Source organism: Pteropus alecto, unplaced genomic scaffold (assembly GCF_000325575.1).
Source record: "Pteropus alecto unplaced genomic scaffold, ASM32557v1 scaffold73, whole genome shotgun sequence".
NCBI lineage: Eukaryota > Metazoa > Chordata > Mammalia > Chiroptera > Pteropodidae > Pteropus > Pteropus alecto.
Window position 1 is genome coordinate 139,918 of NW_006436284.1, and position 20,411 is coordinate 160,328.

Below are 20,411 nucleotides of genomic sequence, written 5' to 3' on the forward strand. Positions count from 1 at the left end.
TTAATTATCAGTATAAATTCCTCTATTCTAGACAAATAACCTGTTCCTTGAAGGCAAAACCAGATATCTTGTAAATCTTTATTTCTGACTTAAGCGAGTGCCTTGCTTACATGTTTTTGAATGTTCGTTGATGACTGAATGAGTGAATGCCCATATTTAAAAATAGCGAATTAACTGTTTTCTTGCCTAAATATTAGTTCAGGAGGGAAAAGGATTACTCAAGTATCTGAAATATTTCTCTAAAATTTTATTCATAGTTACTCACCTCACTATTCATAAGGCGTACAGTTAATTCTCTGTGCCAGCATTATTAGGCCTGCCCATTGCTGGTAACAGACTTTGAAAAAACCCATTTTCTGACACTCAAAAGTGAAATTATTCTTTTGAAAACATACCCAACTCCCAATACTTGCAAAAGTATTACATGCACATTTTCCCATCAATCTTTAAATCTGAACTTACATTATTAATCTACATCAGTGGATGATAAAATGAAGTCATTTTAGCAAATTATAACTGTACAAATCAAAATATCACTGGTTAATATTAGACAAGAGTATTTTACAAACACTACATTACATATTACCTTGTAATTTCAAACATTCATTTCATATTTGTTTATTTTAGATAAGTGAAACTTCACAGAATTTAAAGCAAAATTTAAAAAATTTAATTCTGTACATTAGTTCCAATTATCTTTATTTTACAATCTATAAGGCTCATGTCATAGTTCAGCACCAAAAAGATCTACGAAACTGTCTAACCAGCCTTATTCATCCCATGTGATAGTTTAAGGTGAAAGTCTGAGAAAATGCTTTATCGATCCTACTTCCAGATCATGAAGTGGAATATTCAGTTTGGCCAGTCATACTATGTAAAAACTTGAGTTTTACCTTTTTAGTTTCATTGAAGAGATTTTTTTTTTAAGTGGAATAGAATACTAACACCATGAATTTAAGTTGTCAGTCTTTTAAGTTGAATTTATAACACTGAAGCATCAGAACTTAACAACTGTTTGTCTCTATTGTTCCTTTTTGTTTAAAATTTTTAAAAGGCAACCAAGAAAAAGTTTTTATTTATTCTTCAAAATAAGGTACAAAGAAGGACTGCAACAGCAAACTTCCTCATATACACATTCCAGTAACATCTCAGTGTTGTTCAGCATAACCCACCTTGTACTGATTCAGGAGCAGACCTAGACCTACACACACAGCTCCCAAATGTGCCATGTTGTCTATACCAGATGTTTGGCTCAATGCTAGCAGCTCTGTTCACAATTCATCACTGCTAGCCTGGATTTAAAGCAACATTCCACTTTCCAGAACCAGTGTTACTGTCCCAATTCTTCTCTCTTCAATATTTATAAATTTTAGAAAAAGAGCATGTTTGTCTTGCCGTTTTCAAACAGGGTTTGTGCATGCCACTTTTAAGACCACATCCCCTAACCTAGAAACTTTTTTTCAAAAACCACAGGTACTTTCAGTAATCTTGTTTGTTCAAAGTATAAAATTCCTACACGTTTAAAAAACTTAGAATTGTAGAACTAGTACCTCTGTTTTTTTCTGCCAGAAGCATACAATTCATCATACCACATTTACACACTAAGCTTCATGCATACAAATGGCCAGAGAGGTATGAAGTTTTACAGAGCCCTTAACATCATTTGAATACATTAGGCATTGGCTAGACCACAATAGGAAGCAAATTAGCAAATTGAGCAAAGAGACTTTCCCAAAGACACAATAGTTTTCCAGGCTCCATGTCAGTTACATAAAAATTTAAGCAACATGTAATCCTTTAAAATTGTCCCCAGACATCCCATTCCTAACCATTTCCATACATACTCCACCCACCCCAACCCACACCGAAGTCTTCTACCTCACAGAATTATCTTAATGTTCCCTGTTACTAATGACAGCTGCTTCCGGTTCTGCTGCTGTTGCAGGGAGTCTTGGTACTTTCTTAGCAGGACTTGGAATATGCTAAAACCAAGGAAAAAAGTTATCTCATGTTTTGTTTTAAAGAGTCATGGTGCTGATTGAAGTTCCAACGGAAAAACCGAGAGAACAATTTTGGAGAGGCTTATGCTAATAGTATATTCTATGTAATTTTTTATAGAGAACTAAATATCCATTCCTTTACCTTATAGTGAATTTATTAATACAATTAGCAATGTAGTAAGAGAGAGGAAGGCCACTGAGATCCACCAGACACAGAATTTTACTTGTTACATCTTGCATTCTCAACTCAGATACTAGTAGCTTGACCTGCTACCTAATTTATATAATAGCAAGAAGCAAGACTATGCATTCACCAAATTTGTCACGAGCAGATAAATAACTTCAAGGTTATAAAGTCTTCAATTTGAAGACTGGCTATGATCCTAGTCAAGTCATTTAACTTCTTGCAACCTCATCTCTAAAATGGGCATAGTATCATTTATTTCAAGGTGGTTTTTATAAGGATTAAATTAGAAAAATGTAAATTAAGTACCTAGCATATGACAGGAATTCAAAACATAACTATTATATTACTTCTTGATAATTTTGGAGGTAGATCTGACAATGACCTGAGAAGAGATGTGAGGGTCTCAACACCCTTCTCTACTTCATCTCTCACCAAGACATTACCACAGATGAGCCTTCTCTTTAGGTCTGTCTTCTTTTAACTTCTGGTACTATTAATAAAACTCAGTATTTACTGTGAACTTTTAAAATGCTAATAATTTAAGCACAAACCACTTTCTATAATTGGAAAATGGCACAGCTGGAATCTAATCCCAGAGCCCTTGCTCTGAATTACTGTGCTTTATTGACATTCCTTAGAGTTGCTAATTAGTTAGGTCCCCTAGACCCTGAGATCTGGGGATGGTAGTTTTACCCGGCAAAGCCCAAGACCAAATGCAATGAGCTTTATTTACCTCATTTGCTGTGTTTGAATGCACAAGTCCTACTCCTTCATCCAAGGTGTCATCGTTTGGAGAGGGGCGGCGGGCATAAGTCCTTCTGTGCTTTTCATCCACTCTAACTAGGTACCATGTTCCTTCAAAGAGTGAATCTATTGAACTCTGGGGAATATAGTTGACTAAAGAAAAGGCAGAGAATATGTGAAATTAGTTATGACCTGTGACTTATCAAGTCGCATATTTCCCTATAATTTTCACTAACGTCAGATTAATACTGAATATAGCCTAGATAGCTAGATATATTTATCTTATACATAACACATTGTTATATCCCCCTAATATACTTTTGGGTGTATATTTATGTATATTAACAACAATATTTTTACCCAAGAGATGAGCATCTTCTCTGAGCTTCATGTGTTCAGTAAAGACATCTGGTGTCACACAAGTTCTTGAGTCAAGCCTTGTTTTAAGATCACATAAACTTGCTGTTATTTTATCAAGAGCAGACCCTAAAATAATAATTCCAACATTAAAAAACCAAAAATAGCCTGAAAAAAATGTTGCCAAATGGGGGAAAAAAAAAACCTTTTCATTCCTTTTAGAACTACTAGCTATTGTTTAGTTAAAAGATAAGGTATCTGTTTGACAAAGCTTCCTATGACCTCTGACTAAACATTTGTTCAGTGTTAGCCAGTAGACAAGATAGGAAATAGATGAGATTTAAAACTATAAATAGCTTGTCTATAGTCAATCCGTGATACATTTTAATGTAATGCCAAGTCTACCACTAGTTTTTTTCCATGTTTTTGCTCCTTCTAGCTCAGAGAAAGCAAAGAAGTTCCTTTAAATATAGCCAAGACCATAAAGCTATAAAAATTAGATAATTTAGATATGAGAAAATGAGAAATTATTTGATGTTATTTACTCATGTGATCAGACTCAATCATTAGAGTAAAACCTCAAAAGCTGCCTGCATCAAACAGATATGCTTCCCTTTCCCCTGACTATATATCCTTAAAATACAAGTTAAAAGATAAAGTTACCTGCCAAAAAAGGAAAAGTCAAAAAATGTTTAAGCTGATCTATTTTTTTTCTGACTTGGAAGGAAGGAGAGAAGATATCCTAACTCAGACATAGTCCTGCCCTTTACCCAGTTAAGATGGATTTTTTTAGATTAGAGAGTAAAAATCTGGCTATGTTGGAAGAAGTAATGAATATTAAAATGTTGTTATAACATATGGAGCAGATTCAAGTGCTTGCTTGAGAAGCTTGCGGAACTGACCTTACCACAGCTGGTTCTCAATACATTCTTGTTGAAAGGCTAGTATTTACCTGGTGTGGCATCCTGTGTAACTTTAAGGGAGTACAGGGTGGCGGCGAAACCAGAACCATAAGAGAACAAGCCAATCCTCTTTCCTGCCAGCTGCTGGGGTGAGAACCTGTGTAGGGAGGAAAAAGTTACTAAGAAGTTTAAATGACCTAAAACTATGATGTATAGGAAGCTATGAGGAGTTGGAATAAAAATTTATCCTATAGACTTAGAGACCTAACCTAAAGCTTTATCACTATGGTAAGCAGACTGAAACAAGCATTTCCATCTCCTTGAGAATGACGAGGCTCAAATAAGTTACTTTGTCAATAAGGGATTTATGGTTCAACTGAAGGTCAAAAGTAATAAAACCATGAGAACAGTAGCCAGAAAAGCTAGTGTGAAATTAAATACCCTGGAATAACTGTAGCCTCACCCCATGTATCCTTCAAGTCAATGGAAAATAGGCTAAAGAGCCTGGAAATAAAATATTCTGTGACATGACACTAACGTGCCTGGCATCAAATTTGGTCTTAGAATGCTAACACTCCCCAAATGAAGGGAGTTAAATAGTTGAAATTTATACTTACTGTGCTAGAATAGAAGCAAGGCAACCATACACTGATGATGTATACATATTTCCATTTTGATTTGATACAAGCAAAGATGCCTTTGTTTTCTGATTAAAGATTTCGGAACTAGCCTTCATAAATGCCTTTTCCACATCTTTATCAAAGTAGGTATCTTCTAATTTAACATCCCTGAAAGATTTGTAAACAAGATAGTTAAACAGTGTTCAAAGACTATATTCTTATTATATTACTGTACGCAATCAGTATTCTAATCTGCAAGTGTGTATGATTCTATTTTCCCATTTGTTAAAAGCCAAATAACAACATGCTAACTGCTATGGAAAGTGTAATTGTTGTTCAGTCCTTTTTCTCAATGTTTTTTATAACGTTTTTTATAACGTTAAGACAACTTAATTCTAATAGGTTAACAAACCCACTAAAAAGCTTTGTTATCACCAAACAATATACTACTATTTTAAGTCTACGAAAATGTCTATTTAGTTGAGAGAGTCATTATATTACAGGAGCCAAGTCTTAAAAGTTGAGTAGAATTTTATCAGATGGAGAAGGGACACATGCAAGGAGAAACAGAATGAGTTTAAAAATCATAGCATGCTAAGGAGCCTTTAAAGAAAAAAATGTGTGAGAAATATGACAGCAGACTTTGACAGTGGCAATGTACAGAATAGATATGGGGCACAGGGGCTAGAGAGAGGCAGGGAGAAGAGTTAAGAGGCTACTGTAAATATAGGCACTTGTGGGGCTATATTATCATGGTGACAACAGGAAAGGAGCTAAAAAGAAGAAATCGGAAAATATGAGTACAATGACTAAAGAATTCATGTAAGTAAGTCACCATTTCTCTGGGACTCAGTTTCTTCACTGATGACATAAGTAAGTTAGACTAGATGACTTCTAAGATCCTTTTAATTCTAAAATTTTCAGAACTGTATAAAAATAGTTTAACATAAAAAGTATTCTCATACAGAAGGGAAAAAACCATAACAACTTCTCATACCCAAAGGCTTCCAGGCCACTATAGATACTATTTTTATCTCTGTTCTGGTCATTAAGGAAATCATTCAGCAACATCCGAGCTAGAGATTTCTGAACCATTTTGCAGAAGGGTGAGTGGAAGATCATGAAGCCAAAATCATTTAAGGTAAAATCTTTCTCATTTCCCTCTGAAAAAGAAATCCAAAGCAATGTTAAATTCATATAAGCCACTAACTTTTGAAGTTTAGTTTTAAAACAGGGCTAGGATGGTTTTATATCTTTAAACAGCAAGTAAATATATATTGCATAGTACAATATTTTTATGGGTTTAAAGTATATCAAAAAGCATCCATAGAAAGAACAATATATACTATAATATATTACTGTTTTTCACACTTAAGAGTTGTAACCCATTAGTGGATTGTGTAATCAATTTAGTGAATCAGGGCCAGTATTTTTTTTAAATGAAATAGAATAAAGGATAAAATAGCAAACTGCATAACTTGCAGCATGGATAAGTAATTTCACAACACTTTTGAGTTTAGGAGACACAAACGATGTAATGCGTATTTCTTACAGTGGGTCTTCATAAAAAGTTAGAAAATCACTGTACTGTTAAATATATGCTATTAAATAGTAAGACATTTTACATACTACAAGAATACTTCTTATCCAGAGCCACTAATTTTCTGAATATCTGTTATTGAATATTATTTTTAATCCTCTCATAATCTCTGTAAAGCAAAGTTGGACTATGGAAAAAGTATACTTTATATGATATTGTGTCTTTTAATAGCACGAAATACTGTCCTTTTCAGTACCTCAAGAACTTTTTCATGACTAAGGATGGAGATTAATGATGACACTAAAAAAACATATGAATTCACAGGTAGAGTGCAAACAGACTGTGGGGGGAGGATAATCACATTTCAGTAAGTTATTTTCACCACAGTTTTCTCTAGATAACAGTTGCAAGCTAAAATCTTGTGAAAATACCTCTCATAGAAGATGAACAAAATTCAAGTTATTTTCTTTTACCCTACTTTTTATTTTTTACTGGGGGTAAGTCGACCTGAGTATTTTTGCAGAGATATACCTCATTTCCAAAGCTTACCTCTTTTCCTAAATCACACATTCCCTGAAACTATGAGAAAATGCTATTTGGTGGGTGAGAAAAAAATGGTTAAAAGACACTAATGAAGGATGCCCATGAAGCAGTTTCTCACTGAAGACACCCAGAACATATACCATCCTCAGTAAATACCAAGCCAAGGAAAATGAAAAAAAAAAAAACAACAACCAAAAACCAAAAACCAAAAACCAAACAAACAAAAAAACAAAACCCACCTTTCTGCCATTGGGCACGGATTTTTTTGCGGTAGACAGAATAGCAGCGGTCTAATGCACTGAAGTAGCACTCTATGGAGAGTTTTCCATTTACTACAGGATATTCAGTAAGCATATCAGGCTTGTAAAAGTCATAGACATGTTTCATGTGTGTCCCACGAAGTCCTATTAAAACCAAAAAGGAAGATGTCCATGTATTTCTGCTTCTTGATGTTTGTACGTCAGTGAGCATATTGCATTATCAGGGGCCTTTCTTAACTATCTAGTCAACTCTCACCACTTGCAGTGTAGGAATCAGAAGGTGCCACCAATATATAGTTGAAACAACATATAATCTTATCCATGGACAGGCCCAAGGCTCCTTTGATATACAACATTTTCATTCAAGTTTTGTTTATCTGACTGGGAGATTACAATTGATTTACTGAACTGAAAACAAATTAAAATTGCCACTTACTATGTGACTATAGGCAAGTTACTTTATTAAGCTATTACTTAAACCCATTTTACTTCTCTATAAAGTGGGAATAACATCACTTACCTCATACAATTGCTATGAAGTCTAAATACAATAACACGTATAAAGCATTTAGCAGGCAGTGCTAGCACTGAATGAACACTCGGTAAGTGCTAGCTTCTATTTTCAACTTTCTCAGCATATTGTGCTAATTAAAACACACACACACACACACACAACTCCCAAATACTCACCTCGGTCAAAAATTAAAGGAGCATTTGGCCCAATTAGCATAGCAACAGCTCCGACCCCACCTGTAGGTCTAGCATTTCCTGTGGCATATACAGCAATATCTCCTGTAACTACTAGGGCATACCGTCCTGGAAAAAAAAAAAACCTTTTATTAGTACAAAAGAAAGTGATCAACACTATAAATATCAGACATGTAAACTGAAATTTTCCCCAGAATATGCTTTTCCCATATTTGATAAAGAAAAAAGGTCTGATTAAATTTTAATGATTTTGTCCTACACGATAAACAGTTCGTAATTCAGATGAGTTGAAAGTCATAGCTATCTTCCTAAATATATTCAAAGAAGCTTAACTGATAAAAGTTTGCATATGGCATTAATTAAAAGGTTATTTTGGCCTATTCATCCTCAAGGAGTTTCTTTGGAATAAAGGCATGCAACATACCATCCCAATAGCTGGACTCAATCCAGTTAACAGCATTGAAGACAGCAGCTGTGCCTCCATAGCATGCATTAGTTGTGTCTATTCCTTCTATGTCTGTATTCCCAGACTCCTCAAAGAGTTGCATCAAATTAGTCTTCACTGACTTTGATTTGTCAATGATCGTTTCTGTTCCAACTTCTAGCCGCCCAATGCAATTATAAGAAAGGCCATTTCTTTCCATAAGATTCTGAACCACCGTCATGCAAAGAGAGTTGATATCTTCTCTGTCTGTGCAGAAGCCCATCCTGGCCTGGCCAAAGCCAATAGTATACTTTCCAGCATCTACACCATCGTATTTTTCTAATTCTGTTTGATCAACATATTGAGAAGGAAAATAGATTTCAAGTGCAACAATTCCCACATCTTTTGGCCAGCAGGCTTCTGCATTCAAAGGAAGTGACCCAGGCATGGTGAAAGAGCTTCAGAAAGAAAAATAGAAAAAACATTGTTTCAGGTTATAAATTGCAGGTTGTCAAGTTCAAACTTGAGAAAACATTAAGAGTTCAACAATCATTTGATATATTAGTTTCTAAATTTAGCATGTTTTACTTATAGCAGTCATTTAAAAATATGTGGACCTAGCAATTATAGTATGAATGGAATACTATTATTTAAATTGTTGTCTTTCAGAAAGGCTTTCCTCCAAACTAGACATCTTTAGATTTAAAACACGATTATTAGAAGAAAATATTTAAATTAGATTCTTCCATGTTGTAAAGAACTATAAGATGAAATACAATGACAATTTAAATGTGGCCCACAAATTAGAATTCAAGTACCTGATCTATTCCTGGCCACCCAAAGAAGTTTAAATAAGTCATTCATTCATTCATTATAGGTATGTTGATTATTCACAGCTATTGACTTTAGAGGATTTTAAAAATTGTTAGATCAAACAATAATGCATTCTTTACTGATCTAGAGCTAAATAATCCCAGCAAGTAGAAAAGCCATCCTACAGAAGTCTGCCAAGCCAATCTGTACATGCCTCTCATATTATAATCCTACCCTTCCAAAGAACCCCCTACCTATAACCCAGATGTTTAAAATTTTAAGGAAAGACAAGTTTCAGGACCTATCGCAGGGTCAAATGTCAATATTCTATACTTTCTACAGCTAGTATATAGGCAATAACGATCATAAAACCACAAGGTATCACGTAGCTTCCAAATTAGAAAAAACAACTCTGATTTAAATTTCAAAACTGGAATCCACATATTAGTGTGGCAACCAACTATGAAATAACCTCCTAAAATTGCCCCTTCTTTTTTAAAATGAGCACTAAAAAGTTGGACACACTGTAAACCTTTAGTAGTGTCTAGATTTATTTACCAACAATAAAAAAAAAAGTGCTAGCTGATCAAGGTCATTGTTATGTGCCTATGGGCAAGTCACATAACCTACCAGAGCCTAAATTTCTATAGCAGTTGTATTAATCGGGAAAAGAGAAATTATTCTAGATATTTCAAACAGATGGAGGGAATTCAATACAGGGAAATGGTTACAAACTTGTTGGCCGGGCTACAGGAGCAAAGGCAGGCAGTTATTCAGATCCCATGAGCTTGCATTCCACTGAAGCTGCTGGAACCACCAGTACCAGCCAGCCCCTCTGCTGCTGAGCTAGAACCCAGAGACTGCAGCTGCTGCCACTGACAAACAAACAAGATGGCTACTTCTTCCCACCTTCTAATCGCACTTGAGTACTTCCATCAGCAGTCTAACCAAAATGCACATGTCATAGGAGTCAAGAGAAATGCTGCTGTCAGGCTTTGAAGAGTGGTGCAATTTCCTGTTTAGGTATCACATAATTGGATGGTGCTGTTTAAGTGGCCGAATTTCAGACCTTCATTGACATAAAGGTCTTGGCTTACGAGAGTTTACCTGGGTCAAACTGGTTCACTAACTTTCTACAGCATTTGCCAATTCGACAATAATTTGACTCCTAACAATGAAAAGTCAAATCTTATATTTATGTCGTATGTCTTCTGCCACTGCAAATTTTGGGAATAGTGTTAGGTATAATGAAATTACAGACTACTACTACGGTGAGTTAATTATTAAAATCTTGAGAGAATATCTGAAGTAGAAAGGCTAATTTTAAATCATGAAATCTACACTTAGCCCATAGGTCATCAACCTAAAAAATAAGCACCTTGAAATATAATCACACAATCTAAGTTAAAAGTCTTAAGAGATACCGGTTGAATCTTCCTTCTAAATACTAGAATCTTATTTACATTTTCCCTATTCATTGAACAATGACATGTACATGCCAAACATTTGGGATAAGTTTAACAGATGATCTTTGCCCTCTCAAACATTCACTGTTTTGTGGGACAGTAAGATAAAAACAAATAATAATATAATAAACAACATGGACAGTCACATTATGTTTTGGAGAATTACCTAACCCAGCCTGGTGGCTGGGGGAGGAGTGAGAAGGCTTTTCAGTTACTGGTGCCTGACTTGAGTCTTAGGAATGAATAGGAATAATTGGTAGAGCTCTGCAGGAGCAGATGGTGGTGGAAGATTTTCAACAGGGTGGAACATAAACAAAGGCACACTATAAGGAACTATAAAAATTTTGCTAATTTACTGAAGTGAAATTTAAAGTCCAATGAGTAGATCAGGTAGGATCAGATCATAAAGTTTCTGGTATGCCGATATTAGGTGCTGTCTAGTGAGTGGATTTGAGTTAGGAAGCTGATAGAGCAGATAAGACATAGGTCACGAACTAGAGCAATTACTGCATGAGCTTCAAAAATATGGAAGAATCAAAAAATTGGAAGAAATTGTGATTGACTAAACGTCAGAAAAAGAAGGAAATGTTTACGATGACTCCCAGATTTGGAGCCTCAACTGTTTTGACTTGACCAGCTCACTGTTGGATACACTAAGTGAACAGAGGCACTTCCCCACTTTGTTCTACTTTTCCCCTCTCCCACGCAAACTCATCAATTTTATAATCTACTTTGCTACAATGAAGTTGAAATGAAGACATAAAAGGACTATCTAATGTCACTATACAGATTCTAAGTTTACAGTAAAATATGACTGTCTTCTGCATAGTCCACAGAAAAGAGCTCTACAACCAGTGTTTAAAAAAAAAAAAAAAGACTAGTCCATATACTTATAAGAGGAATCTCTCCTATATACTAGCTTCTAAATCACTAGAGCAGCGGCAGTAGGATTAACCAACCTTCCCAGCCTTTTCCACAAGGTTACCCTTCAGATTCTTTGAGCTCTTCCAACTGCTCTAAACATGCTAAGGACAGTTTCATTTTCCTTGCCTGACCCAAAAGCTTGCAATGTTTTTGGAAATAAAACGGACTAGTATATATAATCTTCTGAAGGTATAAATAAGTTTACAAAAAGCTATAATGCCAGGCTTAAATCCAAAATTAATCTATATGTATCACATTTACTATAACTGACTAGTTCTTGAATTATGGCACTTACAAAATAAAGTGTTATTCTTAAACCTCCTAGAGGTTAAATGACTTGCTTCATTCAGGAAAGAAAATGTAGCTTAACTAAAATAACCTATACATATCAAATTAAATCATGACTCTGATCTCGGTATGGGAAAAATTTCTACATTGTCAATATTGCTTATCCTCTTGGCTCTTTTCATTATACTCTTGGTAAAAAGCCATCTAACGTGAAATATTTAGCTTTCAGTTGAAAATGAAGAAAAGTAAGATTAAGAAGGGAAAGGGAAAAATTAATACAGAGAAGTAATTGCTTCTGTGGGATTTCGAACAACAAAAAGTTTTGATATAGTTTCTGGTCTGTAATCTTTATCCTATTAAGTGCATGCTCTCCTATGCTCTCTGAAGTAGGCCACATACATATTAGAAAAAGGAAAATAAAGGCCAGCTAAAGATCTGAGATTTTCATATTATGGTGTTAATCCCACAGAGAATGGGGATATTCTGGTTAATAATTCGCTATTCTAATCATCACAAAAAAATTTTCTAAATAGAATGAAGTTTAAATTTTGACAATTTAAAAAATTACCTGCATATCTTTTTAATTTTTTGCTGATAAAAAGGTATTTCACTATTTTTCAGAGCATTGTAGTCACAATAGAAAAAAAGTCTAAGCAGGATGAGAATTCTGTATTTATGATAAAATGTGTAAATTTTCTTTTTAAATTTCATCTTTAAAAAGGAGGGAAAATGAACACTTACCACAGAACTCTAAGTCTATTCTAAAGTGAAGGCTCACTCCCTCTGGTGGAGAAAAGAAGCTCTAGGTCCTATTTTCTAGGACACAAAAGGGACCAAAAGGGACCAATATGCTCCTGAGAATATTTAAAATCTGTGAATGAAAGGGAACTGGAAAAGGCAGGGGGATAGGGGGGATAGGACAGGCAGGGAAATCAGCTGAGGATGCTGACACAAGGGTAGCCTTGACCTAGCCCCTCAGTGGCTGGGGAAGGGAGGGACTTCGGCATTAATCTCAAGGAGTATGATGCCAGTCTCCTAAGTAAGCTCTCTACCTTCACTCTCTCCCCTGCCCTAGGCTAACTTTTCCAAAATGCACATCTGACTTTTGCCAAGATGTTATTTAAAATTACTCTAAGTTTCTTCTCTATTATTTAGGGTCAGCCTCTTTGTACTAGATGAGGAGCTTCTAGAGAACAGGAATTATATTTTGTTCATCTTTGTGTCCCTGGTACCCAGCCCAGTTCTTGGCATATAGTAGAAGTTGAATGTTGAATTAATAAACTCCTACTAGCCTTTTAATCTAAAATCAATAACAAACTTAGGAAATCATAATATTGAAGCACACACCCCCCCAAAAAAACCAGAATCATAAGAGTGCCATGGCAATACGGAAAGCAATGAATGCAAATAATTAGATTATTGGTTCAAGTAAATTTGCAATCACTGTCCAATTTTACATAATCATAAAAATCTATCCATAGCCCAGATATGTTATCTTTTGAGGCTGTAATTTAAAAAGCACTACTGGTATAAATGCTTGCCTGTGATTGTTTCTGATTAAGTAGTTTGCGTGGTTATATTCATCTAGATTTTTTTTCTCTTATGAATGAACACTCATTTTTAAAATTAGCCCTAGATTTAAACCATTAGTCTAAAAAACACAAAATTAGACAGTCTGCTGAAGCGTTATAGCATTAACTAATATTTAAAGATGAGATATAACATTGCAAGGGGTTTTAAGAATGTGTGATGCATATGAATAGTTATTTACCCTAGGATAAAAATTAAATCCGCCCCCCTCTTTTTTTTAGAGAACACTTTCCTTTAAAAGCATGACAGGATGCCATACCTGTGTAATGGATAAAGAACTTCAGTCTCCAGGTCTGTCACTGTTTTCTCCTTCAGGCACTAGGAATTTCAAATTAGAACTTTTTTAAAGTCATAAATTACCACATGAATTCAAATAATTTGACTCTAATTCAAAGTGAGTGAAAATAAACATTTTCTTGTCCAATTACATTGTGTAGAACAGAATTTGTTCTATAATCAATTGATGGAAGTTCATATTCAGGCTTTGAACCGAGTATGATGCTGGGAGAGTTGTATTCTTAAATTTGAGTTTTCAAGAATTGGGGAAAAGGAATAAAGTAAGTTGTACTAAGCTAACAAACTTCTGGAGTAAAGAGATACATTCAAGAGCTTGCTCTGCACTTAGGACTTTGCAGCGTTAACAATGTCTCTTTGAGCCTCGATTTTCTCATTTCCAGGAAATTTTATTATCTTCATTTAATCTTATGCTCCTAGTTTTCAACTCGGCCACCTTCGCCCTCCCCAACTTTTAGAGTGACTTTCTCCTTAGTTTTTTTTATTAAAAAGATAAGTATTTGATGTATCAAGGCAAAGAAACATCAAGCTTCATCATTTAAATTATGTGGAAATAAAATGGAAGATGACTTTGGAGCATTTTCTCTAGTCCATCTGTTTTGTTGGATTGTTACTTGAGACAATAGTTCCTATGTTTAACAAACAGTTTCCTTTGCTCTCTAATTACTGGCCAGTTTGGCATCTGCCCAGAGACTACATTCAGGCACTATTTAATAAAGCTTTATTTTTACATCATTAGATCATTTAGAGCTCTTTACAAACTTAGTTCCTCTTGTGTCATTTATCCTCGTCCTCCAAAATAAATAAATTCTGATTTTTATAGAAAAAGACTACTACATTCCAAAAAACTTCTGATTAAGGTATTCTATATATGCTTTGAGAAAATAATCTATTTTCTTTATTGCCGAAAATTATGCTTTTGTAATCTGAAAATTAAGCAGACCACAGGTACGAGTTGTTACTGGTGGGAAAACATGATTCCCTCTCCATGTTGACACTACTTAAAAATGTGATATTTCTTCTTGAAACCATGTACGTATCTGCATTTGACATTATTTATGCTAAAGAAATTTCCCCTGAACTGCCAATATTTCTTCTTTCAATTTTGATTATTTAAATTAGGGAGGTAGGTTGGGGGAGAGGGAAGAGAGGGAGAGAAAGTGAGGGATAAGGAGGGAAGAGAGAGTGGGTACTAGAGCAAAGAAAGAAATAAAAGGGAAAACAGATTCACAGAGGAGGCTGTGCTACTTAAGCCCTCAGGGAAAAGAGAAGCCTGGAGAACCATTGCAGGCAGTGAATGCTATATTGGGGAAGAGTCTATCAGAGAGGGATTAGGCTTTCCATTCTCTTCTGCAGCTGCTAGAAGTGTTCTCTATTCTGACTAAAACAGCACTGCCAAAGTCCCCAAACAGGTTATCATCAGCTTATTTTTAACAGAAAGTGTTTTCAGAGCAAGTGATTGAGGGAAGAAGCATGGGTCAGGAAGCAGTTAATGAATTAAGGGTCTGGGCAAGTTACCAAAAAGCATGTTTGGAGACTCCCAAAATTCAGCACATGAATTTTGCGTTTGGCAAAGATTAACTGAAGAATGATGAGACTGCCTAGAGCCAACTAGGTTCATGCAATGGTGCCTTCTTCTGGGGTTTAGTCAGTGTTCTGAATTCTTCCTGCTGGCTCAGCCTTGATTCAAACAGGTGGTCAGAGGAGTTCATCCAGTACATATTTTAGTACGTTATAAACTATAAGCAATTATCTGATGATCTTTTTCACTATTACAGGAGAGAAATCCAGGAAATTGAGAATAAACTGCCTTTCTTCCATAAGAGCAAGCAAGCAAAACTGATGTTAAGAAAGTCTTGCCTACACCTGTACAGTCTGGTCTAGTTCTCTAAGTATAAAAACATGAACATCCCTGCCTCCCCCTAGAGTTACTGGTCTACTTATTAGAGGTTCTACTCATATTCCAAGGCCCTGTTCTAAGCTACTACTTCCAGGAAGATTTCCTAGCGTTTTCTAACCAGAGCCTTGCACTCCTACAGCAGGCATGTCATTCACACCAAAGTCTTCATATTTTCTACTTGCAATAGAAAACTAATTATGGCCAGTCTTCTTATCCACACTGGGTTCCTAGACTCCTCTCAGGAGAGAAGCTGTACTTTGATTCTTCTGAAATCCCTGTGCAACCTTAGAGTAAAGAGCACTTAACTGCCATTTTTTGAGGGGCTGAATTTGAAGTTAAAACAATTATAGCGCTGTTCCCTAACCTTTTTGGCACCAGGGACCAGTGCTCCTATGAGAATCGAATGCCTGATGATCTGAGGTGGAGCTGAGGAGGTGATGCTAACACTGGGGAGCAGCTGCAAATACAGATGAAGCTTCACTTGCTCAACTGCTGCTCATCTCCTGCTGTGTAGCCCAATTCTTAACAGGCCACAGACTGTTACCAGTCCACAGCCCAGGGGTTGGGGATCCCTGAATTAGAGGACGAATCTTGTAGATTCAAATATTTGTGGCAGCCCTCATTAGTAAGTTCTTTTTGCTATCACTTTTAAGATGAGCTGCAGCACCAAATAAGCTCCCACAAAATTGGCTTTCTACTGCTGTTGTTCAAAGTAAATGGTAGGTTTCAACTGTTCTCAAATCCTAACCTGAGAAATGTTAAGAAGTCAAAATGGAATCAGAAGAGAACATTTGTTGGTCTTACAATCATTCCCACATGCACACATCCCCAATCACAAACCCTGCAAAAATGAAGCTTGAAAGAGTACCTGCTCCCCTACTGCTCTAACTATACTCAGTTGACAGCAAGTGACCACCACCATGTGCCAAGCATTAGGATGAATAAATTAGAAATTGAGTCTTACCACCTTCGCATAAGATTGGGTAATATGTTTCTCAACCTTTTTAATCTATATCACCTTCTTGAGAAACATAAAAATATCACAGCTTCTATATTTGGTTTTTTAGTAACCCAACATAAAATTATAAGACTCTATAGTCCTTTCTAAATGAAACTAAATAGAAATTCAGCCTATCAAGCTCCTCTATCCACAAGCGCAACTGTATCGCCCCACATTCAGTCCCACTGGATTATGATTTTAAATAAATCTAGGGTACCCAGGAAACATATTATATCAATATCAGGGTTTTGTATTTCCTGGAAGAAAAGCTATCTAAAATCTCAATCAAAAAAGTCTTAAAAAAATCAAACCTAATTAAGGGAAATAAGATGTAAAAACATTCTGGAGGAATGTTTAAGTAAACAAGATAAAAAGCAATGCCCAGAATTAGCTTAAAAGATGAAGTGGACTTCTATGGCCCTGAACATAACACCAATTTAACTCTCTCCATTGGAAACACCTTCCGAGAACTGGGGTTACTGACTAAACTAGAACTGACTGAACTAAACTAGAATTGAAAAAAGGGAAAACTTCCAATTTAGAAGAAACCTACAACAAAATGTTTTTTTCCTCTATCGTAAGACACGTTGATTCTGTTCTCCTTATGCATAAAAAAACCTGAAGTTTTAAAATAAAGTTTTGATCAAAGAAAGAACACAAACTGCTTAGATGTCTCAAGCTGCAAAAAACCATTTGGCACAGATACATGTTAAGGACTTTCAACCTGCCTTCTGATAGAATCTGTGCAATAAAAGCCCACTCAGAAGGAAATATGTTAACTACTATTTGTCTTAACTTTGTCATTTATCTTGCCATTGTTTTTCATGATTCATTCCTGAAATAGAGCAGACGTTACTCAGCAGAATACATCACCCTACTGCAGCATGTTGGCAAGAGCATTAGCAGAAGGGAAAAGCTGCAGCAGAAATGAGCATCGAAAGAAGCCAAAGACCAAAGACCAAAGCCACAGGGCGAGCATGACAAGCAGACACCTCATATTACCTGTTGTCCAAATCCCTCCTCCAAGATGGGTCAGAGCAATCCTTTCTCTACCACTGGTCAAGTTAGGACACACGTTTTCAAAGACTCCATATACTTCGCTTTGAGAAGTCCTTGACTGTGGATGCCTGCCCATTACACCATCCTAACAGGTCAGGCTGGTCCTGAAGCTATTAGCAGGGAGGTACAGGTTGTCAGAACACTGAAGAACCCTAATTTTTTAAAAAATGGGCATAAAAACATGGATGCCGGAAGGAAGGTGGGAGGCAGGAATCTGTGATATTTGAAGCAAAGAGCGAAGCAGTCAAGAGCACAAATACTCAGGCGCTTTAAATCACGGTTGTGGTGCTTTCTTGCACCTGAGCTTGAAAATAAAAGTAATGTTGCCTACTTTCCTTTCTCCCATTAACTCTCTAAACGTGGCGGCAGGAAGACACACCCCCCGCCAACCTACAACCTAAGTGTGATCTTCCCCACCCTTTGGTGGCCACCTTTTACCCAAGGCTCCGGGAACGCCCTGACAGCCCAGCTCCTTTCTTGTCCCCTCTTGATGTTCCCCCTCCATCCCCTCACGGCGGTAACGGGCACCGTCTTCAACGTTCTTTGCCTTCTCCCCCCCGCAACCCGCCTACCCACACCAGGGTCCCTGGCCCCACCTCAGATCCGCCGCAGTGGGCCCCAGGTGCCTGCGAGGGGCGGCCCCGCACGGCCCCAACTCACGGCGCCCCATCCTCCCGGGATAGGTCCACACCTCCGCCCTGACCCGGACGGAGCCAGAACTCCTTCGGGCCTAGTCAAGGACACCGCCTCCTCCCGTCCCTCACTCCGCCCGCGGCCCCTCAGCAGTCCAGCTCTGGTCTTTTGCACCGGGAACTCACCCAAAGGTGATCAGGTGGTACTGAAGGAAAAAGAGCGAGCTACCAAGGTGGAGTATGTGGCGCCTACCCTCCGCCAACAGCTTTATAGCAGCCCACCAACCCGACTCCGGCACCGCCGGGAGTCGGTGGGAGGCGGGACAGTGGCTCCAGTAGCCAATCGTGGCCGGCAGAGTAGCCGGGTAGTGCCCGCCCCCCAGTCCAGCTTCTACCAATCGGAAGGAGAGTAGAGGCAGCCTCTCACTAGGATTTTCCCTCAGGGCTGGAAGGGCGGGGGAAGGGGCGGGGACAAAGGCAGAGGGCCGAGGAAGTGGGGTGAGAGAGTGACGTCGGGTGGCCCGAGAGCCCGCCTGCCAATGACAGAGCGGCGCGAGACGGCGAGAGCCAACGGGAGCGGAGTGAGAGGTTTTTCGACCAATTGGAGCCGAGTGAGAGGAGATGGGGGCCAATGGGGCCTCCGCGTCCCACCACTGGGGAGAGGTGGTCAAGTGTGGGAGAGGTAAGTTAGGCCCCGCCCGAGAGTCTGTCAGGTTGCCTAGCAACCAGAGTTAGGCTTCACCTGTTAGATTTCTGAAATACTTGATTTGAATTCAATCTTAACATTTTCTAGTTTCCAGGTCAGCCAAGTGAGCCTGCATTACAAGTTGGAGCAGAACGTATCGTCCAGAATTTGTAAATCAGTAAATATTCTAAATAGCCAAGTCGTAAATACCTTTTTTCAAAACTATGTTGACTTTTTAAGAAACTGCTGTTTGGGCAATTCTTTCTGACTAAACTTAAGAGAGTGTGGCGTTAGGCACCAGTGAGGAGAGAAAGGACTTTGTCTGAGCAGGGAAGTTGATCCCTGCTAGCGGGTGGACTCTGAGGGAAGGGGCTCCATCTGACTGACCCGTTTTCCACTGTATCCTCTGAGCTTGTTATGTGCTATGTGCCAAATAAACAGTTGATGAAAGCAGGAGGGAGCCCCATAATTCTGAGTATAGATAATCCACAGGATAAGGGCTACCTAGCTTCCCCAGAAAACAGATAGGAGCAATTCAAGTGTGAGGAAATCACTGAAACACTATTTGGGAGAATCCAAAGGACAATTATGGCCTTAAATTAGACTCTGCTTTCTCTCGTCCTCAAAGAAGCGATAATACTTCACTTTGGTGGGGGACCATGAGAGGTTTAGGGTTGTTTGTATCTCTCACCCTCTGGGTTTGGAAACTGTTAATAAGGGGATGCTGATGATTCTGTGCATCACATAACTACTGTTCTGTGAAATTTATTAGCCACTATAGATACTAGTGATGCAAGACAAGGCAAATTTCCCCGAGTTGGCAGGGAGACCAAGTCCTGCATGGAAAGAAGAGAGTCCTTTGAGAGAGAGTATAGAAAGAATTCAACACACAAACCAAAGTTAGAGTCAAAAGGAAAGTTTATTAGGAAAAGGATAACATTCCACAGACAATGTGGTCTCCTTTCAGAGGCAAAGAGTGAGAAGGACTAAGAGAGACAAGACAGAGATAAAGAGTACTGAGGGCGGGATGGAAAGAGGGACAGTGAGAGGGACACTGAGAGACATGGAAAGGCAGTGAGTAGGGGACCCCAGTGTTTAGGGATTTCAGTTTATATATCATTCTTTTTAAAAATTGTTTATTGGGGTAAATTGGTTAATACAATATATAATTTTCAGATGTACACTATCATTTGACATTTTTATATTATATTGTATGTTTACCACCCAAAGTCCAGTTTCCTTCAGCTACCACAAATTTGATCCCCTTTACCCACTTCACCCTCCCTCTGTCCCCCTATATTTGACCCCTTTTACTCCGTCTACGTTCTCCCACCTCCTCCACCTCACTAGTAACCATTAGTCTATAGTCCTCTGGTAACTACTAGTCTATAGTCCATGTCCCCGAGTCTCTGTTTGTTTGTCCTGCTCATTTGTTGCTTTTAGGTTTATATCCCACATATAAGTGATATCATGTG

The 20,411-nt window shown here is 37.6% G+C and overlaps 1 protein-coding gene across 5 annotated transcripts; it reads right to left on the minus strand.

Annotated features, from left to right (window-relative positions):
• Positions 1-227: 227 nt before the first annotated feature.
• On the minus strand, positions 228-18,591 carry HMGCS1 (3-hydroxy-3-methylglutaryl-CoA synthase 1). Of its 5 annotated transcripts, none has more exons than XM_006912438.3 (12): positions 18,438-18,581; positions 17,563-17,729; positions 13,626-13,684; positions 8,286-8,743; positions 7,844-7,969; positions 7,133-7,297; positions 5,808-5,973; positions 4,808-4,978; positions 4,241-4,347; positions 3,292-3,417; positions 2,921-3,084; positions 228-1,982 (listed from the first exon to the last, which is right to left on the minus strand). In XM_006912438.3, exons 4-12 carry the CDS (start codon positions 8,731-8,733, stop codon positions 1,893-1,895), a joined length of 1,563 nt encoding a protein of 520 aa, XP_006912500.1. In that variant the 5' UTR covers positions 8,734-8,743; positions 13,626-13,684; positions 17,563-17,729; positions 18,438-18,581; the 3' UTR covers positions 228-1,892. The 5 variants fall into 5 exon arrangements, with proteins under 5 accessions (XP_006912500.1, XP_015445331.1, XP_006912499.1 ...); XM_015589845.2 differs by having other exon boundaries at positions 17,563-17,771; positions 18,438-18,574; XM_006912437.3 differs by lacking the exon at positions 17,563-17,729 and having other exon boundaries at positions 18,438-18,589.
• Between the last annotated feature and the right edge of the window lie 1,820 nt (positions 18,592-20,411).